We start from the raw sequence: 27,614 nt of genomic DNA, 5'->3' as shown, positions 1-27,614 counted from the left end.
TGAGCAAGAACCAGCCAATCAAACACCTGAGCGAGAGAAAGCCACCTCAGAAACTTGGCCCACGTGCCCATTGTCCCATATCTAGGTGTGGCCATCCCTGTTGCTTCAGAGGAAGAAGATTTAAAAAAAACCCTTCCCTGAATACATGGAGGGACAAAGGATGGGGGGAGAAGGGAGAAATCCCTTCCTGACCCCTGCAGGTGGCCACCTGAAACCCTGAAGCATGAACTTGTAGGAACATAAGACATAAACCAGAAGTAAGCTGGGGCTATTGAGCCCTGCTACCATCACACACAATCCCATCATACAAGTGGACTTACAAATTTGTTCATCTTGCTCTTAAAACTAATTAAGTTGTTTGCCCCCCACGACTCCTATTGTAAGGCTGTTCTAGAACTTCACCCCGCTGATGATTAGAAAATTTCTTCTAAATTTCCAGCCTGAATTTGTTCATGGCCAACTTATATACATTAGTTCTTACCTTCCTTGGTATTTACCCACTAATATGGAGGGCAGTCCGATCCCCTCTCAGCTGTCCTTTTGCTGGACTAAACAAGCAAACCTCTTTCCTCTCCATTCTCCTGATCATCCTAGTAGCTCTTCTCTTTGCCTGTTCCAGTTTAAATTAATCTTTCTTGATCATGGGTAACAAGAATTGCAGACTTCTCTGCCCTGGCAAAATCAGGGACTGACATATCTCCCCAGTCACAAAATATACACTTTGGTCACTATGTAGCTGGGGTAAGGTATGTACCTAGGAGCAAGCCTATGATAGTCTCCACTGGGATTGTTAAAGGAAGTGGACATCCTGACATCTTCTGTAAACAGCGTGACTTCCAAGTTCTGCTGCATCACCCTGTCCCCAGGAGCCAGACTTCCACTGTAGTAATAATACATAGTAATGGATACATATGTAGAGCACCTTTCATCCAAGCATCACACAACGCTTGACAAGTATTAATTCATTATCCTTCACAGCACACCTGTGAATTACAGATGATCATTCCCTTTTTCACAGAGGGGTACATTGATTCACAGAACTTTAGTGACTTGCCCAAAGCAAGGAATAGAACCCAGGCATCCTCACTGTCAGTCTCCTGTTCTGACCATAGACCAAAATGGCTCTTAGAAAGCAGCCAAATGATTTCCTCCAGCATAGTTCTATTCTGTTTTACACAGCTTTTTATATTACTCTCAGCACCACGGTATCAGAGGTGAAGCGTTTTGTTGTGGGAGGGTTTGGATATTTTTTTAAAAGGTACATACTGGCTAACTGTTTACATTAGAGAAGGCAGGTTGAAGAAGTACACCTTGCCCTTGGAGCAGATCGTGGTGAGATTTGTGATGGTCCTTAGCTCCTGGGAGAGTTTGTTCCACAGTCTCAGACCGGCCCCTGAGAACTCTGTTTCCTGCACAGACAAGCTTCACCCTTATGGCTGAAAGCTCCACTGGGCCTAACCATGGTTGTCATCTTAGAACATTAGGTAAACTTTAGATATGCTGGGCCCAGGTCACTGAGTGCTTTGAAGATAAGGGCCAAGATCTTGAACTTGACTCAACAGCATCTCTCAACAGTTTTATTTTACATTGGTTTAGTTCTTTCCTGTCAAACCATTTTTGTCTTAGCAAAAATTTAACCTAATGAATTTCTGCTCTCATTAATAATGCTGACAATAATAAAATACTTATAACATTTCCCACTCAGCAATTAACTTGGTACATCCACCTGAACTTTAAATGCAACTAAAAGAGAAACTTATGCAATGTACATCATGGGTAAAAAAAAAAAATGTTGGCAGAAGCTGCAAATGATTAACAAGATGTGGGAGGTTTAGAGAGCTTAAAGTGGGCAGGTATTGCTCATAGAGTCCTCCTCTAATACAGGATTTATTTGCCGGCCTGTCAGATAAAGTGGACTCTACAGGAGAGATGCTTCTCTTTTTCCAGTGAAAAGTATTAATATTACCTGTGTTTGCACACTCACATTGTGCACCTCAGCATTATTAATGAGAGATCGGACACCATGGGGAAAAAAATCAGAAGACTGATTAATCATACAGATTACACTTTTTGAGAAATCACTAAGCTCACTGTGGACCATAAATGTAGCCTCATGGAAAGCACTAGATCTCTGCAGGCAACCCCTATTTATGGCACAGCAGAATTCCTATTGCATGACCAAAGGCAGTTCGTTGAAATCCGTCAATGAGACATCATAGAGATGACACATTTTGTGGTCTTTATGATAGGTGGCTGCTTAATCCAATGACAAAGACGACCATTCACACAACTCCCACCAATCCCTTCTGTAACCTTTATGACACAGAGATAAAAATAGGCAAACAAACCATAATTCCTGCTTCACAATTTAAATGTTAAACAATTTTAACAAAAATCAGATGCAAATTCCATAAATTTGAAATAAGTCATCTTTCTGGTGGCTTTAGAAGATTGATCACAGTATTCTATTTATTTAGTTTGTGTGTTTGAATTTGTTTGTTTTCATAGTTTCAAGGAACTAACATCTCAACTTTGTAAATAAATATCTAGGGTAACAGATGCTCTGTATCATAAATAACATATTTGCAGAGCTGTCCAGGGCTGTAGGTGGTCAGCAATGGGTCAATCAGGAGCTGTCACAAAAGGGTGAGTTAATAAGCAGAAATAATATATGCAACTCATACTAAGGACCACCCCATATGCCGTTTATGAAACTCAAAGTACTTTCAGCCTCAAAGACGATAACATTTATGGGTCAGAAATCCTTACACACACACACAAACCAACAGGTATTTGCCTGAGGAATGCATGAGTAAAAGCTACACAAAATCCTCAAGGTTTCCCTAGAAACCTCTATAACCTGGTAATAATAGGCAACTTCTTCTTCTTCATCCCTTCCTTTCAAGATCACGCTGGTTTATTGGTACAATCTCAGTATAGCACAGTGCTATATCATGCTAGTCTTCATTCAAATGCTACACATATAAATGAGAGACAAGGTGAGTTAGGTAATATCTTTTATTGGACCAACTTCTGCTGGTGAGAGAGACAAGCTTTCAAGGTTACAAAGAGCTCTTCTTCAGGTCTGACCATCTTCAGGACTGAGTCCTGAAGAAGAGCTCTGTATGCTTGAAAGCCTCTCTCTCTCAGCAACAGAAGTTGGTCCAATAAAATATTACCTCACCCACCTTGTCTCTCTAATAGACTGGGACTGACACAGCTACAACACTGCACATATGAATAACATTCACACCACAGAAATATCGATTCAGTACAGATAGCTCAAAACTATTGGATTTCTTCACCTCCGATTAAGTTGTGTTGCTCCTTGAACAAAGAGTTTGTTCCCAAAATGGCTTAGTTTGCTTAACCAAGAATTTCCTACAAGACACTATTACAATAAATAAATAAATAAAAATGCTTGATCTTTTTATTGTAACTGTCGTGAGACTAAATCAAACACATATAGATACACTTAGGTTTAGTTTCCTGTCTTGCAAAATCCCTTTAGATATATAGCATCATCAGATATGCACCAATAAAGGCAAAGTTTTAATTTCAATTAGTCTTTTAATCCAGAGTCTTCTTTTCAAAAGTTACAATTTTCAAGGCTGCACTGTATGGCATAGGAAAAAGAACAGACACAGAAGAACCCCTTTGGTTTGCTGGCAAGAAAAATGATATTTAAATATTCTTCCCTCAGGCAGCTTTCTCTTCCCTCCCTGCCCCCCCCCCCAGTAAGATTTATGTTCTCAAGTTTGGCCTGCCTGCGGTACCTGTTTAGTGTATGTGAGATCAACTAAGCTTGGAGCTTCATCCCAAGAATGAGACTGATAGAGAGCTGCACTTGCTTGTTCAGAGACAGTGCCATTAAAAAAAACTGGCTCGCTCCCCAGAACCACAGAATAACCTCCGAGCACGACACACAACTTCACAAGCCTGCGAGATAGGGTGTTCAGTTAGAGAGGTTCAGTGAGAACACCTGCAAGGGGACCAGGGGATCAAGGGAATTCCTTTGCAACCCAAGAGTAATACATTTACCCAAAATATTTTTAATATGCTAGTCCGTATAATATGCAGTGTTGGTGTAGCCATGTTGGTTCCAGGATATTAGCGAGACAAGGTGGGTGAGGGAATATCTTTTATTGGTGAGAGAGACAAGCTTTCGAGCTTACCCAGAGCTCTTCTTCAGGTCTGGGAAATGTCATATAGAATGTCAATGCATATAATTGGAAGTTTTGTGACTATAATTTGCAGGATTAAAGCAAGTCTGAGAATCATCCAGTTGATGGTGTGTGACATCTAATATAGGAAAGGAAAAAATGTTAAATGCAAATGAAAGAATAAAAATGAAAATGTATTAAAGAAGTGGGATGCCACCATCTTCCAACCTGCTGACATAGGTGGTGACACGGGATGTGGAACACTGGGAGTTTTGCACATAGTTTGGTGGCAGGATATGGTCCTACGTCAGCCCACTGGCGGTCTTGTTGGGAAGCAGCAGTAAAATCTGGGCTATCATCTCACTAGATCTTACAAAGTGGGAGCCCTCCAAGTTAAATTAGTGTGCTGTCGAAATCTGAATAGGCGAATCAGTCTTCCCTGTGTGGTAATACTGGACCATTGGCGCACAACATTGCAAGAGATGCTAGCTATGAGATGAGATGTAAAACCAAGGGCCTGACTTCTTGTAGAAAATTCCAAGCCACTTGTCAGTGGTAGCCCCGGGATCAGGGCTTGTTTCAGCTGGATACAATGTTCTTCGCTTCCTGTTCTACGCTGGGTAAGTGTGGCTGAACACAGTCACACATTTACCATGTTCCATCCCAGAGGTGGCTGCATTTCAACAGCTGGTAAAGTGAAGGGCCAAACTCCAAGAGCCATAAACCTGGATGCATGCCAGAAAACCCAGGGATAGAATAGGACAAAAAAGAGCATGCTGCAGGCCAGTACAACAGAAGTTGCAGAGGGTCACTCCTGGGGAGGATCAGATGCATTTAGCCAGTGGCCTAGGTAGGGAGCAGTGCAGTCATAATGCCCCGGGCAGAGCTTAGAAGGTGACTGTGACTCCCCAAGGCCTAATCCCTATCTGAGGAGCCCCTTGCAAAGGTGCACTGGGCAGGATGCACTGTCCTTTAGATGGTGCAGCTTGCTCTCCACAAGTGAGGCATAGTCCAGCCTCTTCCCCTGGGCACCCCTGGAGGTATAACAAAGGAGCACGGGCTCCAAGGTCGCTGAGGGGAGTATAGGCCCTGTCGCCACCTGGCCCGAAGTACTTGTCTGTCAATAGTATCCCAGGCACTTCACCCAGAGAAAACAAATACACCATTAAACAGGCTCAACGTCTTCCTCCCCCTCATCGCTTTCCTAGAAAATTATTATGTCAGTCCCTGTCTTTTCTAAATGAATTAAGTACCTGCACCCTCTATTGGTCTCTCTGGTATAATGTAACGCTGTTGTCCTGTGCCTAGCCCCCAGCTACTTTTTACCTAGTCAGGACTACTCTGTAAATAGACCTGCTCTAGCACCATGGGGAATTCTGTCATTGACTCAAGTGGGTGCTGTGTCCAGTCCTGTAATGTCACCTTGTGTAGCGAATGAAGTGCCTTTGTTCCAAAGATGGAAGATCAGGAAGAGTGAGTTTAAATTCTTCTATGAAATACCAGCATACACTGGGGACATTTGAAAACACGTTTCCTTTCATGCATGTTAACATTCGCTGTGGTCTTCTGGGTTTGTCCAGCTGCCAAGGGCAACTAAAGCAAATGGGCCAGCAGAAATGTTAGTAGTGATGAGCAAATCTCTCATGGTTTGAAGGCCACATCTGTTTCAAGGCCACATCCACCTCTCCTCTGCACAGCTCATTTTAGTCCTGCAAGTTACTGAATCCAAATTTGCCATGCCCTAGGGGCCTATGTGTCCCAAAGCACATGAGATTTGGATTTAATTAAGAAGGAATATGATGGGTTCTTAGGCAAACTTTCCAAAGCCTAAAAGAAGGTACGAGTTTGGGTTAAGAGATGGGCAAATATTTTTGAGGTAAGAGTGGGATGTTTACGTAATCCAAACGTGATCCCATTGAGCATTCTGGACTCCCACTGGTGCCAATGGGAGTTAAAAGTGACCAGTGCCTTGCAGGGTCAAGCCCTTGGGCAAATGGACACCATTTATTTTTGTTCTCTGCTCTAATCAGTGTTAGTTCCAGGAACAATCTGTAGGAGCTGGTATATAAATCCATGAGGAATGAAGACCGGCTGGATGCAATAATGCTACAAGGGAAATCATCTGAAGGCTAATCTGTCACAGCAGATATATAATACTAATCAACCATTCAAAGACACAAACACACACCAGTAAAATGTGCATATGTGATGCTTCAAAAGATGCTAGTGCGTCAATATTTGTTGCCGAAGAGACTCTCTAACAGCAAACAGTGACAATGAGTAATATTCTCAAAGTGATTTATTAGCACCCCCATGAATTCATGAACAATTATATACAAGTTATTAACTTATTAAAATACTGTAGTGGGAACTCAGCTACATTGAGGCCTTTTATCTTAATGCTGTGGAGTAGGATAAGTTTAAGATGAGAACCATTTAAGATGAGAAGTATTAATATGACCCTGTATGGGGGGCGCGGGAGGAATGGATGGGAGGGGGAGAGAAAGACTTTCATGTGCACTAGAGATGGTTTTTCAATCTGAACATGCAACTGAAAGATTTTATGGCTGAGTCTTTGGGGAAATACATTTTAATTTGTATTTGACTATCTCTGACTGCAGCATCCAGTTCCAATCTCCATCAATGTAACTGAGCAGTAGCTTGACTGAAGGCAGTAAAGTTATTCTGGATTTGCAACACACTAGCATGATTTAGATCAGAACCTGGCTCCTTATACTAATCTTATTACAATTATAACGTATGGTCAAACTTGAACACTTTACCAAGGCCACATTTCCCACTCCCATGAAAAAAGACCATTGGATTGGAGGTCAGCAACTCTGCAGAGATTTCCCTCCACATACAGAGTTTAACCAAATTGTTCCAGGCTGGGGACAGAGATTGTCCTCTGCACTCATCATGGAATTGGCCAGAGGTTTGATCCATCAAACTGGCAGATCTCTGGGATCTGATGGAAGCCCAAACCAGTTGTGCAGGGCTCCTCCTCTCTTCTTGCTCCCTGATAGCACAGGTCTGATGGAACAATGGTTGTAGTGTCCCAAAAATTCCCCTTACAGAGGAGGAGAATCTGGCCTTCAGTTTCTATTCATGCAAAACTTCCAGAAGAGTACAAGGGCTGCAACTGAAATAAGTTCCTGCACAGGGTACACAAGAAGAGAGAGGATCTGTGGACTCTGTGCAGGAGCTGGCCACCACTTACCTCTTCGTATTTCCATTCTTTTCTCCTTAAGAAGGAGTTAAAACACTTTCCTTGGCTCACTAGAGCATACACTGTTTTATCTTGCCCGTGAAATACTTCCTCTTTATTTGAGACCAGACTGAAGTGGGAAAATAGAAAGACACGCTACCAAATTGAAGGCCAGATTTTGTTCTCACTTAGAATCCAGTTTTGCAAAGGACTTAAGTGCATGCTTAAGTCCACCCCTATTCAGCAAAGTACTTAAATGTGCACTTAAAGTTAAGCATGTGTTCATGTGCATTGCTGAATCAGGACCTTACATTGCAGTGATTCCACACTCACCCTATTGACTTCACTGGCGTTAAGATGATCTAGAGTGATATAAGTGAGATCAGAATATGCCCTCTGCCCTCATTAGATTATGATTCATTATAATTTTACAGATCAATAAAAAGTCTTATTTATTTCAGCAATCATATTTAACATGAAGAGCTAATCAGTGACAGTCTCCATAATTATCATGCTTTCACAGTTGAGTGCTACTGCTTTTCTCCTCCACACCACCCTCCCCAGCTTGTGAAGTCAGTGAGTTCCAAATCAGTGCAATTATGCCAACTTGGTTCAAAAAACTCCATTTACTATCATTTTTGTGAGACTTTATTCTTAGAGATTTTGAATATTTCTACTGAAAGGCCTATATTTCATAAACAAGAAAAAGGTCTCATTTACTGCAGGATGGAACCAAAATGAAGAAAATGCAATACTTGCTTAATTTCATGCCTAACCAACAGGTCCCTTTAAACTAATTAATATATGTTTCTTGCATGAAAAGGTTAGTCAGTAGCCAGGAGAAAGGGGACAGGTTTTTCATGTCAACACTCAATAAAAGGCGGCTGTATGGTAAGTTATATTGAAGAATAATGGATCAGTCCACATGGGATTTCCATTCCTTTGTACTCACATGTTCTTTGGGGGCTGTGATTAAGTATAAACAACTCTTCAGAATCAGCAGATAGTTTTTCAAGCTGAAGCAAAATAGAGCGACCGGACATTATGCAAAGCCCATGAAAATATGTTGCAAGCAAGCAATTAAACCGCAAAATGCAAGCTGCATCGTGACAACAGTGAAGTGCCTAATAATGACTCTCTACAAGAAACTGAATTTACTGTCAGTTTGATTCCACCCCTTGAGATGCAATATAACGATTCAGTCAACATTTATTCAAACGTTAATGTTCCTAAATTTAATATTTTAAGAATGGTTAACTTTTAATTGTACAGTCCTATTTATAATGCATCAGTGCATCCTTTGTGTATATTGTGGAGTATTCTGTTGTATAAACTGTGATCGCTAGACATACATTAATTAATTGACAGAAAGATGTTAACATTATTCAGGCTGCTGTCCATTGTTATGGAAATCTGTTTCATCATTACCACATTAACATAATCTACATTGTATTAAGCTCCAAATGTTCTTCTCTCAGTCCTGGTCTACACACACACACACGGGGGGGGGAGTCGTCGACATAAGATACGCAACTTCAGCTACGCAAATAGCATAGCTGAAGTCGGTGTATCATAGGTCGATTTACCTGGCCCTGAGGATGGTGGCAAGTCAACCACTGCTGCTCCCCCATCAACTCCGCTTCCGCCTCTTGCGAGCTGGAGTTCCGGAGTCAACGGGGAATGCATTCGGGGATTGATTTATGGCGTCTAGACAAGACTCAATAAATCGATCCCCGATAGATCGATCACTACCTGCCGATCAGCAGGTAGTAAAGACCTGCCCTTAGTAGACTCTACTTCAAGGGCCTGATTCTCCTCCCTCTTACAGTGGTGCATATCAGGAGCCAATGAAGTTACCCCAGGGTAAAGCAAGAAGAGAAGTGAGAGAGAGAGGACTGTCAGAGTTTCCATGCAGCTGCACCTGTATTTTCCTTTGTGGTCCAAGGGCACCAAATTTAGGCTTCTGGCTCTCAGCTGTCACCACTCTTGGGTGGAGACCCACATCTCTCTCCCTCCTGACCACGGGTTTTAAGGCTGCACAGCTCCCTCTCTTACTCTGTGATATCCAGTTTGTCCAGATCATTTTGAAATTTAATGCCATCCTCCAAAGCACTTGCAACCCCTCCCAGGCTGGTATCGTCCGCAAACTTTATAAGTGTACTCTCAATGCCATTATCTAAATCATTGATGAAGATATTGAACAGAACCTGACCCAGAACCGATCCCTGCAGGACCCCACTCGTTATGCCCTTCCAGCATGACTGTGAACCACTGATAACTACTCTCTGGGAACGATTTTCCAACCAGTTATGCACCCACCTTATAGTAGGCTCCATCTAGGTCGCATTTCCCTAGTTTGTTTATGATAAGGTCATGCGAGACAGTATCAAAAGCCTTACTAAAGTCAAGATATACCATATCTACCACTTCCCCCCTATCTACAAGGCTTGTTACCCTGTCAAAGAAAGCTATCAGGTTGGTTTGACACGATTTGTTCTTGACAAATCCATGCCGACTGTTATTTATCACCATATTATCTTCTAGGTGTTTGCAAACTGATTGCTTAATTATTTGCTCCATTATCTTTCTGAGTATAGAAGTTAAGCTGACTGGTCTGTAATTCCCAGGGTTGTCCTTATTTCCCTTTTTATAGATGGGCACTATATTTGAGGACTTCCTCTTTGATTTGTCACCATGCACATCTATAGTGGTATAGAAATAAATAATAATAATATTGTGTGCTTCTATTTTCACCAACAGTGTTCCCTTTGCAGTCCCTCCGCTCCAGACTACTTCTGTCAAAATGCCTAGACTATGCTTTCTGACCCTAGAACTCACCCTGTGATGCCTTTCCAGGGCTCCTGTCATAGAAGGTCTGCAGATCATCATCTCTGCACCGGGTGGAATTAGAATTAGGGTCGAGATCTTCTCCCCCTTGCTCTCCCCCAGCTCAGGGTTTTTCAGGTGTCAGCTTGTATGTCCAGGCCTTCTAGAAAGTAGCCTTGCTTTACAGTATCTGTATTGCAGAACACTTCATTTTATCACAGTCTACATGTGCAAATAGGAGTAAACTACATAGTTTACAATAAATCACACAAGGTCAGACTGTGCCCAGCTCCTTTGCAAAGGAGTTTGTGAGCAAGAAGCTTCCCAATTTATTACCCCAAACAGGGACAGAGCACAAATAAAGTCTTTTTTTGGTTATATGAGCGTAACTGCACAAGACCAGTGTCAGGTACCCAAACTGAGATGGGGAGGAGACAGAGCCTGGGCCCCATCACTTTCTATACTGGCCACATGCTGTACTTTCTTAAGGAGTGAAGCAGTGGCTGTGCTGACGGAACTTCAAGAGCCAATGCACACACTTCTTTGAGTTGCACTGGACCTGATTCTTCATTGCTTGCACCTTGTTTTGTCAGTTACACCCACTCTGGGGAGAAAAGGAATAGGAGACTGGTACCTGGACAGAGCAGGGAGCAAACTGGAGAGGAAGAGCTGAGGCTGGAGGGGAAGAGGGAGAATCTATGGAGAATCTCCAAGGGTAGGGATCTGACTTTCTGCTGCCTTGCACCTTTGGGAGTCATTTGCACCTGTGCAAAATGGGCGTGAAATGCTCCCACCAGTGTGAGCGGAGAATTCTGATTTGGTGGTGTTTCATATACATTGTGCACAGGTGTAAATGGCAGTGAATATAAAACACTCCCAAACTAAAATTCTCCACTCAAAACAGCAGTAACATTTTACATTACAGCTAAATAAAAATATACCAGTTCTTTTCATGGGAAATTAAAAAATTTGTTTCCCCATTTCCTCTGAAATTTCCTGCAGAAGTGTTTTGGTTTCTTAATAAAAAATAAATAAATCTAAACCTGATAAATATTTGGTTTCCAAAAAACATTTTTGTTATAATTTTCCATCTTTTGTTTAAAATATTTGGTTTAAAAAAAACATTTTTGTTATAATTTTCCATCTTTTGTTTAAAAAAAAACTCCAAAAGATTTTACCAAAAATTTCAGTTTTTCATGAAAAACAAACAAAAAAATTATCAAAAATGAAAATTCTATGACAGTTTTCATTTTTGATGGAAAGCCATTTACCTCTGCTTCTCAATGAAAAAACGTTCATCAGCTTTATTTTACCTCCACTTTGCCCTCTCCTTCTCCAGTCTCATCTCTTATTCTCCAGCTTGTTCCTTAGTGTCCCACCCCTGTCTCTCCAGAGTGGATGTAATTAAATTGACAAGATGCAAAGTAGTGGTGAATTAGATCCAGTGATTTTGTAATTGCCAGAATAGAAAGTAAGCAAGAGGAGGAGAGACACATAGGAAGAGAACAATTACGAGGCTTAGAATGAGATCAGCGGAGGATGCAATTGTAGAAATGAAATGAGCAAGCTGCAAAATCAGGGAGATTAGGGACTGGTGGCAAGGCTGACAGGCTGCAGTAGTTGGGGTCTAGGCACCAGCTCTAGGCACCAGCAAACCAAGCACGTGCTTGGGGTGGCACTTTTCAAGGGGCGGCACTCTGGGCCTTTTTTTTTTTTTGGCGCTTGGGACAGCAAAAAACCTAGCGCCGGCCCTGGCTGGGGTGTATTACAATACAGGGCTGGAAGTGTTTGTGTTCCTCTCTGGAAGACAAGTAGACATCTGAGGATCCCAAGACTTACCCAGAAAAGAGATTGGGAGTAGGGTTGGAACAAGAATGAAGCTTCATCCATTACCTAGCCTTCTTTTCTTACTAAAGTCCTGTTACTTTTTCAACATCCCTGTGCTCAGCTCCCAGTCCCAGTGCCAGAAAGGGAAACACAAAGCTGCTCTATTAAAGAAAAAAGATGAAAAGCAGCTCCCAGGGCCAATTCAATATCTCTTATATCTCCATAAATGTTGAGCTTTGTGCCTTAAAAATGAACCTATGGACTTGGCATTTTGCCTCTTGTGGTGTCATAAATCTCTTTTGAGAATCAGCATCAAGGTAAAGATGCAAATAAGGGAGGTTTTCTGACATAAGAATCAGGATAGGCCTGTTACTAGCCCAGTTTTTATTCATAGAGCCCTGTCTTTTTAAAAAATCTGTATTTTGGCCCCAATTAATTGCTTGAGTCTCCTTAAAAAGAAACGTTCAATAAGTGTGCAAAGGTTTGAGTTGCTAAAGCCATCGCTGGCATATACTCAGGACATTGACTTGGAATAGGCTTTCACCTGTATAAAAAGTATAGAGTAAAAACACAATCCTTTATTTACGTAGCATGGAAGTGCACAGAATCTTCAGTTAAATTGTAAGCTCCTCAGGGCAGGGGCCATCTGCTAATCCATTTTAGCCAGGCCTGATCCTGATTTTCCTCTCTATCTAGCCTCTCACTGACCCCTCCCCCGTACTGCTTACTTGGTTCTGTTTTCTGAATCTAGCGTTGAAAAGCTTGTTGATTTTACCACCTTCAGGCAAGCTCTTCTTACACAGTATCACAAATCCCTGTTTCTTCTAGGTACTCAAGGCTAGATCCACAAAGAGAACTTAGGCTTGGTATTGGCATGACCAATTTTAGGCACCCTGATGCCCATTGAAATCTTCAGCTCTAAATTAGGTGTGTAGGCTCCTTCTACAATGATGGGGACTGGAGAGTTAGCACCTAAGAACGGGAGTCACAAAAGCCAGCACATTGAGCAGGGAGCCATCTAAGCTACCCAGTAGGAAATGCCAAGAAGTAGGGGGTGGCTTAAGTTTCACCTGTCAAAGGGAGTTAGGTTGGGAGTTACCTACCTGGGGACTCCACTTGAGATTCACAGCCAAGAACCCTCTCCTGGAGTTAGACACCTAAGCCTTTCTCATTGAAAATGAGATGATGGTATACCCCCCTCTTATTCAATATCCCACAGGTTAGAGCCCCGATCTCAGATGTGGGAGATCCTTACTCTGCCTGAAGTGGGGCAGTGACTTGAACACTGGTCTTGCACCTCCTACAGAAGTGCCCTAACCACTTGTTTAGCCTGAGGAGGAGCACCCAAGCTCTCCTGCGGAAGTTGTTCCATTTTAGGCGTTGAGCCAGTGAAAACATCCGAATGCCTATGGCCTAGTTGTTACACACTCATCTGGAAGACCCAGGTTCCAATCTCTGCTCTACATCAGGCCTCAGGATATGAGTGGCCACGCCCAGAATCAAAGGCCACTTTTAACCATTTGGCCCCAAGTAACTTGTCCAAGGTCACATCTGTCAGTGATAAAGTCACAAACAGAACCCAGGTACTTTGACTTCCATTCCCTTTCTTTTTACCTTTAGACCACACTGCTTTTACACAGGCACACAGCTTGTGTTTTTGTACCTTGACTTTTATATATGATACTGAAACTTTTTCAAGTGGTGCTCCAAGGGGCTTATGCGCAGTTGGCTGTCATGCTATACAGTAGTTGCCTTATATTAAAGAGACCTGTTAGCAGTTCAGAGTTTACACTGATGTTTTAAAGAATACTGGCCCAACTTAGCTGCAATTAAATAATACCCTTTCAAGCTAGATATTTTAAGATGGCTGCATATTTGAAACTACCGTTTCAACTGAAACTGTTTCCATATGTCTGAAATTAGGTGCTACGATTAGTGGGAGTCAGCAGTGCATAATTCAAAACAGCACACAAAACTCTGGTATTGCTTTAGGTGAGATACACATTGCTATTGGCAGTTAGAAGTAATTGCTGGAATGTAGCACGCTGTAATAAATTAAATGTGATATATGCTAAGCATGCATGCTTGCCATCTGGTTGCCAGAGAGTTGCTGTTATTACTTTGCACGTAAATACAAGTGGTGTTTAAATGCAGGGAACTGAAGTGTGCCACATGCATAAACTCCCAAATGATTTAGGGCTCCAGTCCCCTCGACTCAACATTTGTTTTAAAATATGAAATAATAAGACAATTTGGAATTGGAGGTCTCCTTTCTTTGCAATTATCACAAACTACAATAAAATGAAGCCAACATATTAGACACTGCAACAATAAGGCCATTCTGTGAATGGATTGCTTTGTAGATTGCTACCTGAAATACACGGAATAATACTGAATTCCTTCCCTTACCTAAGGTATTTGCTGATTTCTACATGTAGGGGTCTCAATCCTTAGAGCCCTGCAAATTTGCGGGTATCCACTTTACATCTGTAGATGTCCGTGGACCATATTTGAGGATGGATATGGATCCAAATTTTATATTCAGAGCCCAGCAAACCTGCGGATATCCATGGACCATGTTTGCGGATCGCAGATCGGATGCAGAAACAAATTTTGTGTCCACACAGGGGGCTATCAATCCCCTACCTGCTGCACATGCAGAAATTCCACTGACACGCATGTAAACTGACTCGGCCTGTATTTGCACACCTCTATGTGGACACACTTTACTGGGATGACTTCAGTGGGAACTGTATACACACATAGTGGGTACAGAATCAACCTCGGATGAGCCAAATCCTGCCCTGGTTTACACTCTTTGCAAACCCACTGAAGTCAGTGCTGAATTTCTTCTCTCTGAGCATCACTTGTAGAAAGGCTCACAAGGAATCGTGTGAATGAGAAAACATAAATCACACTCTTCTGTGGTCAAACTAGAGAGGGAGTGGTCACCAATCCTGGCGTGGCTATCGTCATAGGGCTCAACATTACGTGGTAATGTGGCATTACATAATCATATGGAGATGGCACACAACTGGTGGAGATGCTGAGAGCCTCAGAAACTCCTCAGCCTGGCACCTCCTGCTACTTCTACTGCAGATTCCCTTGTTTAGTGAGTCCCAACCCCAGCATGAGGGGAAGCTCTCTCTCTGGTTTTACCAAAGGAGGGGGAGCAGGAAGCAGTTTTCCCTTGTGGTCCCCTTATTTTAACCCTTAACTGGATTAATAAAGTAACTACTAAGGACACCGGCCTCTTCAGTGAGCCTAGAGGCTTTCATTCCTTCAATGAAAAGAATGCACTTAAAAGTTTCTCTCCAGACCAGAACAGCTGCTGCCCTCCCTTGACTTTTTACATAGGAAGATGCATTTTAGTGAATAGACTTATGTATTCCTTTGGACAGGTACTCCTTATTCCTTTCTTAACCAAACCGGGACCCAATCCTGGAGAAAGCTGACTCTGAATAACTCCAATGTTGGCTGATATTGTTTGACTCTTCACGTGTATTGTTAATTTTTAACAGTGACAATCCTTATGACCGTTTAGCAAAGCAATTGCTTTCAGACTGTGGCTTGGATCCTCAGTTGGGGTAAACAGGCATAAGCCCTGCTATGGAGCTAACATATTCTTCTGTGAAGAAAACAAACAAAAAGTAAAAAAACTGTACAAAGAATCCTCCCTTTGAATGCAAAATTTGAGGGAAACTAAATCACAACTTAATTTATTCATATCTGATCCTTTCATTTAAAGGTCAGATTTTACACTGGGATATCTATATGTGATTTTCACTGAATTCAGTGAGAACCACATATGGCTATCTCAGAGCAAAATTCTCACTGAATTCAGTGTGAATTCCATGAACATATCCAAGAGTAGAAATTTGGCCCTAAATGTCTATGAACTGAATCATGAAACTGCTGGGATGAGGGTGGGAAACTGTGAGGATTCTGTATATCAACAGATGATTTCCTGAGGCTCAGTCTACACCACAAAGCTTTGCCAGCACAGGTAAATTGGCTAGAAGTGGGGGGGGGGGGGGGAGGATCATACCACTAGCTGACATAGCTATGTTGGCAAAAACCCCAGTGTAGCTGCAACTATGCCGACATGAATGCTTCTGTTGGCATAACTAGTGTCATCAGGCAAGTGGTGTTACTATGTCAGCAGAGAAACTCCTTCTATTGTATACACTGTGTCTACACTAGAGAGCTCTACTGGCATAGCTTTACCAACAAAGCTTTTGTAGTGTAGACAAGCCTTATTTACTTGGAGATGTACAGTATACTGATCTCCCGCATGATGGCATGGGGAGCCTTACTTCAAAGAAAATAATCAACACAGTCTAACAGAATAAAACTGATCTTTCTTTTTGTTAATAACTCACCCCATTCTCTATTTTATTCCAAAGGAAAATCAAAAGTTTGATTTAACAAACAAAACACATCTGAAAAGCACTGTAAACTGATCATAAAACTCTTGAAAGACCACTAGAGGGAGCAGTTTTTACCAACAGTCCACCGAGGATACCTCACCACTAATGAAAGTGTAAACCCAGAGACAGCAACACAACAGATCTTAATTTCTGTATTAGGGTTTCATTAGAGGGAATCTCTCAGAAAACTAGTTGAATTATCAGTGTAAGCAACAAAGCGAAACAGTGCACTGGGCATATGTTCTTTATTTTCTGTTATCTGTAATGTATAAAAATAACCTCTTTTCAATACTGTCATTTTTCTTTTAGCAAATGTGATTTTTCCCTTCTACTTTTCTTTTGTTTACCTCTTTTTTTCATATTAGCGTCCATGCACATAGCATATATGAGGGAGTGGGGTTTCTTAATTAACTAGTATGTCCTTCTTCCACAGAATTACAGGAAAATTATAGGGTCAACGTTAGCAGTGGCTCTTTTTGGTTTATTTTACTTTAATTTGTTGGTGACAGTGGTAGTTATCTAACAGGGACATGGACACCATCAGTTGAAAAATAACCCCATTTCTGTCAAATTTTGACCTATTGTTACAAGTAACATTTAAAATTACTAGAACTGAAAGAGAATGGAAAAAAATATTTTTCTCTGTTTTCTCCTTCCATTCCATTTGTTTACTTTCTGAAATTAACAATATCTTTGTGTGTTTGCCAGTTTCAACATTTTTCCAGTATAGTCAATTCACCTGTTGCTTGTGTGAGTCTTTCACAAAGCAACAGTGGAGAGAGAAACTTTTTTAAAAGTAGGAAAATGTGATTGTAAAACCTCAGAGATTGGCAGAGGGGATCAGGGACAGGTGTAGTACTTGCAACTACTTTTAACTCATTTCTTGAAATTAACTAGATTTCAAGTTGACAGTGGCATTTTAAGATGAGAAATATAAATTCTGGAGTAAAGGTTATAAGGATTATAAGGAGCCTGAATTCAGGGCCAACATTACTTGACAGTATCCCTTTAACATGCCAGTGAACTTACCTCTCCCCCAGTGCAAGGAAAGGGGCTTGAATATCTTGAAGTGCAAATTGCTCCTTTCTTTGTCACATCGTCCTCTAGGCCAAAAGTTGCTGAACAGTTAGTGGCAAAATACTTGTAAGGCTTCCATGTTTTCCCAAAATCCTGGGATCGCTCCAGAACCATGGCTGCTGGCCTTGCTGACTTAAACACCATGATCATGTGAGTAAAGTAAAACTCAGCTTCCAAATCCAGCTGGATCCTCTCCTTGTGCACGTCCTCAGCTGACTGCCACCATGTGCGAGGCAAACGGAAGGAAGAGTCGGCCATTGCAGAGGGTGGGTGAGCCAGATGGGTGTGAGCAGCATTACATTTGTCACACTTGGGCCGCTTGCATGTCAGGTCTGCATACTCACTGTATGAACAGTAAAACTCAGTGGAGTTGCGCCCACATGTGGTATCTGTCCACAATCTTCGTCCATGGGCTAGGTTTCCCATTGGAGGGTTGCACGCTTTTTCGCAATGGGACCCAACTCCAACAACACTGCTCAGTCCTAGGTGGAGGAAAGTACGTGTTAATCTAAAGCAATTTATATTTAACGGCATTGCTCTCAGACAACTGCATTCAGTTTACCATGTGAAACAGCTCCCTGTGTAACCCTAACACAAGTGGAGCTAAATCCTGCACTGGCCAACACAGAGAACAAGGAGAGAAGCCCAGAGTCAGGAGCTGAAGGGAGCTGCTGTAAACTAGGGGAGCCCTCAGGATTGCACCTGTTTCAGTGGCCCCTGCAAGCCAGAGAACACCTGGAGCACAGGCCCTCCCCAGCCATACTTCCTCCTGGTCCCAATATGTCCCCGGCTATTCCACTGAGGGGCGCTTACAACAGCCCTAGAGCCCCTTTGCCTCAGCCTAGCTCGCTCTCCCTTTGCAGTGGATGCTACGTTAAGCCCAGGGGCAGTAGATGCCCCCTAAGGCTTAGTGTGGTAGATAAGGAACGCTCAAGGGTTCCCTGGAAACCACATGCAGGAAAAAGTCCTATTGGGTAGTTTCTAGGGAACCTTGAGTGTTTTTTAGTTACCACAATAAGCATTATGGAGCACTCCCTGGTATCGCAGCCACCTCAGTGGGGAAAGGGAATAGTCCCTTCTCTTGCTGCCCTGTGTTAGGGGAAACCAAGCTGCTTCATGAGCTATCCCAGAAAACGCTGAGGATTTAAAGTGGGGCAGTGACCCTGTCTGAATACCCACAAAGATATATTCGTATCTCAGTGTATGGCCATACAACCCCTCTCTTCAAGACTGCAGAAAGAGACCCATCCCATCACAGGACAGGGAGGAGGCCATGAAGAAAGCACTAAGTGGCATGGAGGTTAGCGTGACCAGACAGCAAATGTGAAAAATCGGGACAAGGGCTGGGGGTAATAGGCACCTATATAAGACAAAGCCCCAAATATCCGGACTGTCCCTATAAAATCAGGACATCTGGTCACCCTAGTGGAGGTTGGGTGGTGCTAGGGCTTACTGGGCAGATGAGGCAGCTGAGTTTTCGGTAGGAGACAGGGAGGTGAGTTGTGGAGGGATATTCAAGCAAGGTGCTTCAGTATTCCTACTGAGCCTGGAGGTTGTTTGCACAGTAGGAACACTGAAGCATCCCCTCCCTAGGTGCTGAAGAGGTCAGGATTTAGTCAGTACACTGGTTCATATTTTGGAAGTTTGTCACTAATGGTGTGTAAAGAAAAAATTCCACTGTTGAAATGGTGCTGGCAAGTTGCCCTGCAATTTAGTCTATGTGGTTTTTGTTCAGGTTTGTCTAGAAGTCTTGTTGATTTAAAACTCATGCAATTACAGTGTCTACACAGAAAATAAAATCACCACAGGGGTTCAGTATGAAACCTTTAGCAAAGTTACAGTCATGGTTTAGTAATTTTTATTATAAACTTTCCACCTATTAATGAAGCTGGCAGTCAGTCAGGAACTAGATTGTATTTTATGACCCATAGCCATTTAACTTAAAAAAAATAAACAAAACAGCTCTGATGACTTGAAAATGGGCATGCCAAAACATCTGAGGTGCATAATGTGTTCTTTATCACTGGGCCAAACATACACAATAAGCTTTATGCACTAATGATTATGATTTCTTCTTGATCTTTTTGCTAAGTTCAAGTGTCATTTTGGTTTAATAGCCAATACATCCCTTTATCTGGGGGCTATTATTGTTATTCAGCTTTGGTATATAGTAGTTGCATTGGAGTTCTATCCTGCATTAGCAGCGGGGTAGACTTAACGATCTGATAGATTCCCCCCCCCCACACACCCCCATTTCTAATACCAAGGATCTATGCAGGTTTTTTATACAGATTACTCAGAAAAGCTGTGGAACATTGTTTATAAAGCACTTACAAATGGGCAGATTGCATTGGCTAAAAATATCTTGGAATGATTTTAATGATCAAAATACTCTGTGAAATAATGAATCCCCTACAGGGATAAGAAATTAAGTGCATTAAAAAGGACATCTGCAGGCAATAACTAAAATAAGACAGTCTCATCTCAAATTTACAAAATACACTTATACCTATAACAGTGAATAAATACAACTGTAAAATTCACAGAACAACACTTATCCCTTATAGAGATCCTTTTCAAAGCACTGTCCAAACATAAACTAATCTACACAGCTCTCCTGAGAGGTAGAGAAGTATTTTACCATTGCGTTATCAGTTAGGCCTACCACGGGATGACTTAATTTATGTGTTGGCTGCTTTCTTGGATTCTTTAGCTACATTATTGTAGTGAAGTTACCTGTTAAACAAACAGGTGAATATTTACTGTAGTACCCTCCACCATTACATTTCAAATTACTACCTCTAATAGAAAGCACTTTTGTGACTAAATAAATATGTCAGTTCTTAGTCAGGACTTCAATATGATTTTTAATTAGTATCCATATTGATCAAGTACTATCTTTGTGCTCAGTATTGTATAGTATATAGAGGAAAACATGGACTAAAATCGTTGCCCTGCTAAAGTCAATGGCAATTTCAATGGAGCCAGGATTTCACCTAGAAGTTCTGCCCCAAGGAGCTTACAGTAACTGTTCAGATGCAAATGCATTATACTTAAATTGACAAACGGATTAATGTAAATAAAACATTTTCTGTAGTCCTTTGGTAGGCCTGTCTCTCCTGCAGAGGTCTGAGCTTGTCCATGACATGCTGAGCACACAACTCCCATTAAAGTCCACGGGATTTGAGGAAACTCAGAAGTGGTTAGCACCTGCTAGTATCAAAGCCTAACTCCTATGCTCCCAGGGGCTTTGAATCAGGCCCATAGTTTTCATTCCTCATTTGGGAGTGGATCCTGCTCCCACTGGAGTCAATGGGAACAGGTTCAGGCTGTTGGAATTCACAAGCCATTGCCTCTTACACTGGGGGAAAAAACAAAGCCTTTGAATAATAGGTTTTTTTCAAATGAAAAAAAATTAGAATGATCAATGCAGAGTGTTGCAATTTGTGAGATGTGACAGTTTTCTGGCTTAGTGCTGTTTACCACAAGAATGCAGCAAAATTGACAGATTGGAGCACTGTCAGCCACAAACTCACGTCAGCTCTTCCATTACCAGAAAGAGGTGCCTCTCCATACCCCTTAATGGTTATGCTTAACCATATGCTATTTCATACCCTATATACTGTACATACCACTGAACAGCAATCTTTAGTAATGGACAAGAGCACACAAGGTACACCATGACTCACCTGTAAAATATCCAGGCCTATCATATGCTTCCTGTTTAAGCGTTTTTTCAGTTGACATACTTGCCTTGTAACATTTCACTTACACCCTTGCAATTGATTATATGATTTTTCTACAACAAGCTGATAATGAGGTTTGTTCAAAAAGAAAATCAGCCCTCAGCTTGAAAACGCTCCAAGAAAACATTATATAAACAGTTTATATTACTATTAAATATTAATATTTAAACACAATATTAAAGCCTAATTGTGAAGTGTTTTGAGATTCTTGTAAGTGCAAAGTGGTTATTATACTAAATACATTTGGCAAGGGTGGGAAAGGGGTTTAAAGCTTTGGTTTATCTGTGTGCTAGTTTTGCCATCAGTACTGTAAAGATCATTACAAGCATGACTAAAAACTTTATTTACTACATTGTGAATTCTGCTTTCCTCATTCCCTTCCAATACTGAAGTAATGGTTTCCACACCACAAGGATAGTAACTGACACCGAGATTGTTAGAGCTACATTATCCTGTAGATCTTAGCTGGTAAGACTCAGAACAATCAGTAAGGAACAATCTCAGTGGTGCGATGTTGATACCAAGGAGCTTCTAAATAAATAAGCCAGCCAAAGGGAGTGAATGAAAGCTATCTTATCTTTATTTCAGGTAAAGGTGCTGTGAGCAACATGAGCGTAGGCACTGTGGGGTGTCAGCTCTAAGGGTCAGTAAAGTCCAGGCACGTTTATCTTATTTGAGATCTTTAGATTGCTTTTCTTGTGCATAAACTTGAAATAGCAGTTACTTCAGAAAGAATGCACGCGTCTGACTTTTCCCTCTGAGTCAGATGTGATAAAGGGATAGCACACAGAAATTACAGCTGGAAAACACTTATCAGGACACCCACTCCATCACCTACCAGGGCAGCTACAAGGCACTGTTTGGTGCTTTGCCCAGTCTAATTTTGGCTGTCTCACATGGGGGAGCTTCCTATACTTTCAGTGTCAGGAAGCTTTTCTTGGTGTTCTGTTTAAATATTCCTTTTTTTCCACTTTCATTCTTATTACCTCCTAGTTATATCCCTCTCCAAACTATTCCAGACAGTCACTATGTCCCCTTTAAGACGTTGCTTAGCCAGTCTGTACCAATTTAGCCCTTGAAAACTCCCCTTACAGCTGAGACTGAGGAGATGGACACAAGACTGCTGGTGTGCATCTGCAGGGTTGGATGGGAAGCAGTGTGACAAGCTGCCTCATGTGGAATTTAATTTGCATTCCTGAAAATAAATTCTGGCAAAACGAGAACGGACTTGGGAAATACATCCAATAGTATGTCCAGGAACTAACGGGAAAGGAAGGTGGAAAAGGGAGAGAAAGGTGACTTGAACGTAGGACATTCTACTGTTTGAGGACCCCTTTCTGAGGAATCAATAAAAACCCAAACAAAACAAAAGAACCTGAGGTGTGAATGGACACTTCTTAGCAACACTGACTGTTCTTGACCATGGAAGAAGCACTTTTCCCCTTTACAGGTCATTCCAGCTGTAGCTAAAATAATCCAAGCTGGTTATTCTCTTTCCTGCTCAGGAAGCTCCTGTTCCCTGTAGCCCTACGCAGAAACAGGGCTGAGATTAAAAACGCTGCTTAATGGCATTAACCAGTACGCTACATTGTCATCTTTCCTTCTTGAACTCACTGCACCTTCCTGATGTCTTCCCTGGCTTTCCCAGTCCACTTGACTTTTCACACTCTCTTATGAGCTTGTTAAAGAGACGGTCACATTTTTAAAAAGCGAATGTTACATCTTTTACTTGAGAGGCTGCGAAGGAACACTAGGATCCGAAACCTGTTCGGGAAAAGTCCAAGGATGTCTGTTGATATACAAGGTGGTGTACACATTGCAAGTAAAACTCTTCTTTGTTCGCTCTGAAAATGATAATCGGGCTACAAAGATAAACTTTGATCGTTAAGGGTAAATACTGCCCTTAACCATCGGTTTACATATATTTACTGCTGGAGAAGGAGGAAGATAGGGAATATGAAGCGATTTCATAGTCTGAAACTGTGTTCCCCAGCAGCTTCGGGCTTTATTCCTTCCTAGAGGCTAAGGATTGGGGAGAAGGTTTAGAAGGAATGAAAATACATCAAGACCCACCTGCAGCTACAGCAGAGCAGCCCAGAAGCACAATGAGCCAGACCCAGCTCTCCATGGCCAAACTCCTGGTCAAAGTGCATGAATCAAGGAGGAGGACCAGGAGCCTGGAATCTCTTCTGCACATGAAGACGGTTCTCCAGAGCTAATCCTTCCCGGCAGGTCATTCATTCGCCACTCACTGGAGTGCTAAGGGCAGGAGGGAGGCTCCAGCCCCCGAGTCTGCCCCGGGGAGTGACATCGCGGGACAGCTGCTGGCTCCTCCAGCCCCCGGGGAGCCGCGTGCCTCGCTGAGAACATTTCACTTCCCCGCGGGGACCCGCCGGGCTCCTGCTGCTCCCGTGCAGGGCATGGCAAGCTGAACTCTCCGGACCTTTCACTTCCCGGCTGCCGCCGCCGCCGCCTGCGGCTGCTTCCTCCCAAGGGGCACTTGCAGGAGGTGCATTTTACTGCATTGATCCCGATCTCTGTGCCTGTGGCTCCCGGGCCCCCTCCCTCGCTGGCTTTCCCCTCCGTTGACAGCCCCCGGCTCTGCAGGCTGTAGCCTCGCCGTACTGCACAGGGAGCACGGAGCCAGCCAGCGCGAAGGGACTGGCTGCCGCTCCAGGGGGCTGGGGGCTGACACCGCCCCCAGCCACATCTCCTCCAGCGGCGCCCGCCGCGCACCCCGCCTCCCTGTGCCCCCAGGAGCAGCCTCCCTCAGGCCGGGGGGAGCGGCTAGCTCCGACTGCCAGCTCCTGGCGGGAGCGTTCCGGGGAGCCCCGGGCTCGCCCGCCTCAGACCCGAGCGTGCCCAGGGGCCTCCCCAGTCAGATGGACAGGCCAGCAACCTGGGGGGGGGGGGCGGGGGGGGGCGCCCGGCCAGCCTCAGCCTCCAGCCTCCCCTCTGTCCCGCTCCGACCAGCGCTTCTCCCAGCCACTCCGCCCCGCCCAGCTAGTCCTGTTCTCCCCCCTCCAGCCCAGCTAGTCCTGTTCTTCCCCTTGCCCCAGCCAGCCCTTCTCCCCTTCCCCCTCCAGCTCAGCTAGCCCCCTGCTCCCCGCCCAGCCCAGCTAGCCCTCCTGCCCTTCGCCCTTCCAGACATCCCCTCTGCCACCCATTATCCTTCCTCCCTCTCAGCCAATAGCTCTCCCAACCATCTGTCTCCAGCTCAGTTATCCTTCCCACCCCCTTCCTTCCTTCAGCCATCGCTACCTCCAGCCATTTTGCCCTAGCAATTTCCCTCTCCTATCCAGATCAGCCAGCCCCTTTCCCAGTCACCCCCTCTTGCTTCCCAGTCCCTATCCCTTGTCCCTCCCCCCAAAGCCCCAGCCCCACAGCTTAGCCATCCTTTAGTCCTATATCCCTTGTGTCAAATGGCCCATGAAGCAGAGACAACTCACTTCCAGGCACCCACCTGAACACCGCTGGGGCCTATTTGACATAAGGAGGGAGTAGGGCTGGACTGGAGACTGCACTGCCCTGAAAGCCATTTGCTTGCTTGTGCTTTAAACACACACACATTCGTGATAATCCCTGCACCAGAGTGACAACATAAAACAGTGCTCATCATAACATACCTGTAAGTGATTCCCTTCATCCCACCCCAGCATTTCACCTCCCCTTCTGCTAAGTGTGAACTAGAAATCATTAGGACTTTCTGTCTCCTCAACAGCCATCAGTTGGATGAGACACAGAAGTCTGGATCCAGTCCTCTCAGAGAGGTGACAGTCCGTCTGCAGCACAGCACTGCGACTGTCAAGTGGTAAGCACACAAGAGATTAGCCTGGTGCATATGGGACAGTGAGTTCCTGTCTAGACACACACTTGCATACTGCACATGTCTAGCTGAGGGTTAAAGAAAATGACATCAGCAATGGAAATGAGAAGCCTCCTCTTGTGTTATGTAAATCTGCACTGAAAATTAGATATTCAAACACTATCAGCCTAGTTGTGTTACCGAAATAGAGATAACTGAATACTCAGGGGCAAATGGTAAAGTTCTACAACCAGAATGGATGATAACAGGACTAGATACCTCTCAGAGGGCATTTTGATAGCCCATACACATGAGGATTATAAAACCTATGATCAATGGAGCGATATTTATAAAGCAGTTTTTATCTGGGAAGGGGAATGCTGAAAGGTGATCTAAATATGACAGCAGTTGTTTTAAAATAAATTTATCCAAGTTCAAAGTGCAAAGAATAAAGGCTGAAAAATTTCGTAACGGTTGCAACATGCTCACTTTCCAGGTTAGATTCAGATAAGTAAAAAAGGTGATTGTTCAGAAGCTTTCCATGCTGGTTCTTCCAGCCCTCCTGTGCTGAGAATGAACATCAGAAATTGAAACTTAAAAAGGTAATTATTTGAGAAAAATATATATTTTGTGAAAAGCCAAGGCTGGTGGGCTACAAGAATATTTCCACATCCTCCACCATAAACGATGGGTCCAGAAAGTATCTCTATAGACTTTCACATAGCACACCATAACCGTCCTCTTCCACTACACCACCCCAAAAGTCCAGGCAAATAATATCCTACTTGTGTATTTCCTCTTCAAAGATCTATTCCATTCTACTAATGTTGAAAAACTAGAAAGGGTTCAGAAAAGAGCTACAAGAGTGATTCAAGGTCTGGAAAATATGCCTTATAGTGAGAGATTTCAGAGCCTCAATTACTTAGTTTATCCAAGAGAAGGTTAAGAAATAGCTTGTTTGCGAATGAGCTATAAGTAGCTACATGGTGAAGAGATTACTGATAGTAGATGGCTCTTTAGCAGAAAAAGGCATAACAAGATTAAATGGTTGGAAACTGAAAATAAAAATGTGCATCTAAATTTGTCTAACAGTGAGGGTGATTAACCATTGGCACCACTTTCCTAGGGACAGGGTGGATTTTCCATCACTTTAAGTCTTTAAATCAAGATCAGCGAACTCTCTACATATTATGCTGTAGTTTAAACCGAAGTTATACACTTGATTCAGGAATTACCAGGTGAGGCTCTATGACCTGTGACATACAGGAGGTCAGACTACATGATCATAATGGTTCCTTCTGGTCTTAGAATCTATGAATTATATTATGGCATATTAGTTCTAGGAAGGAAGGAAAAACCTTTGAAATTTACATGGTTCTCCTGCATAATCTGTCAGAGTAACCAGAAACCAATGAAACAAGAAACATTTCCAGTGTTTCAATTACAGTTTCTCTCTTAATTTGGTCACTGGCTAATTTGATCCTCCTTTTAAATTGATCTAAATGTCAGGAATAAAAAAAAAATCACCTCTATATTTAAAAGTATAACCTTCACCCTTTTTGGGGTGCTAATGAGTAATGCAACTACTAGCTATGGAAAGTTGCTATTTGGGGCCTGATCATGCATGACTGGAGTTAATGAGAGTGTTGCCATTAATATAGATGGCAGGCCTGTAATGCATAAGGAAGGCCAGAATCCTAAATAAGAAGTGTTTTCCCTGTGTTTTTTCTTCTCTGTGACATTACGAAGACTACATCTAATGATTCTGTCATTGAGTCATACATGGTAATGGACATTATTGGTGGTATCATATGCTAGACAAACTGTGATATGCACCCTGCTGGCCATGTTGGTAACAGGAGTGACTGCTTATTTCAGTTGAAGTGACAGAGACAGACTTGAAATAAACAAGAGGAAGACTTTTTAATGATAGAGAATCAAGAATAGTGGTTGGTTTGCTTTTTTAACAAGTCAGATTGTTTTTTCAATACTCATTTCTTTAACTGTGTAGTTGATCCACATTGATTTTAAAAGATACCTTTCCCTCTATAGGACTGAGCCACTCAGTCCTCTACAGGGAGTGGCATCTTTTGAAATCAATGTCCTGCAAAAGTCATATAAAGAGGAAATATCAGAAGGATATGTAGTCAGTGTTGGGTCTGGACTCAATTAATTCCAAAAGTGCTAGGCAGCAGCGGAGGACATCCAGAAGGGGAAAAGGCCAGCCCACGAGCAGCCTCTCCTGGAATCTCTCTGTAATAATATATTTACTTGAAGTGTATTATTTAATCACTTGATGTCTCTAGGTACTGTTTAGATTTCCAGACAGGGTTCTGGTCCCTGGTAAACAAAGGAGACAAAACTGGATTTCAAGTTATGTGGATGTCTGTTTGTTGAGTCTGTAAGCAGTTGTTGTGTTTAATAAATGCCTCCTGTTTAAGACAGACTGATTCCATATATTACAACACTCCACCCACTTCAACATAAGTGGATCATAGAGATCAAGTTTAAATAGTCCCCAAACTTGTGAAA

General features: G+C 42.7%; 1 protein-coding gene and 1 long non-coding RNA gene across 3 annotated transcripts in view; one reads left to right on the top strand and one right to left on the bottom strand.

Moving 5' to 3' along the window:
• The window catches only part of NTN4 (netrin 4), a 131,383-nt gene that overhangs the window by 77,251 nt on the left and 26,518 nt on the right, over positions 1 to 27,614 (bottom strand). Inside the window, exons 1-2 of one of the 2 annotated variants that reach the window (XM_074941876.1) lie at positions 23,351 to 24,057; positions 17,484 to 18,013 (exon numbers count right to left, since the gene is read on the bottom strand). In XM_074941876.1, the coding sequence (XP_074797977.1) occupies positions 17,484 to 18,013; positions 23,351 to 23,474 (654 nt within the window). In that variant the 5' untranslated portion in view covers positions 23,475 to 24,057. Of the gene's footprint in view, positions 1 to 17,483; positions 18,014 to 23,350; positions 24,058 to 27,614 lie in introns of those variants that run through there. The other variant, XM_074941877.1, reaches the window with a different exon arrangement.
• LOC141980555 (uncharacterized) lies at positions 23,447 to 25,835 on the top strand. The gene is made up of 3 exons (XR_012637575.1): positions 23,447 to 23,786; positions 24,999 to 25,088; positions 25,579 to 25,835. It is a non-coding gene; the product is annotated as an uncharacterized LOC141980555 (long non-coding RNA).

This window comes from Natator depressus, chromosome 1, assembly GCF_965152275.1.
Source record: "Natator depressus isolate rNatDep1 chromosome 1, rNatDep2.hap1, whole genome shotgun sequence".
NCBI lineage: Eukaryota > Metazoa > Chordata > Testudines > Cheloniidae > Natator > Natator depressus.
This window is presented reverse-complemented; position numbering and strand designations above follow the sequence as displayed.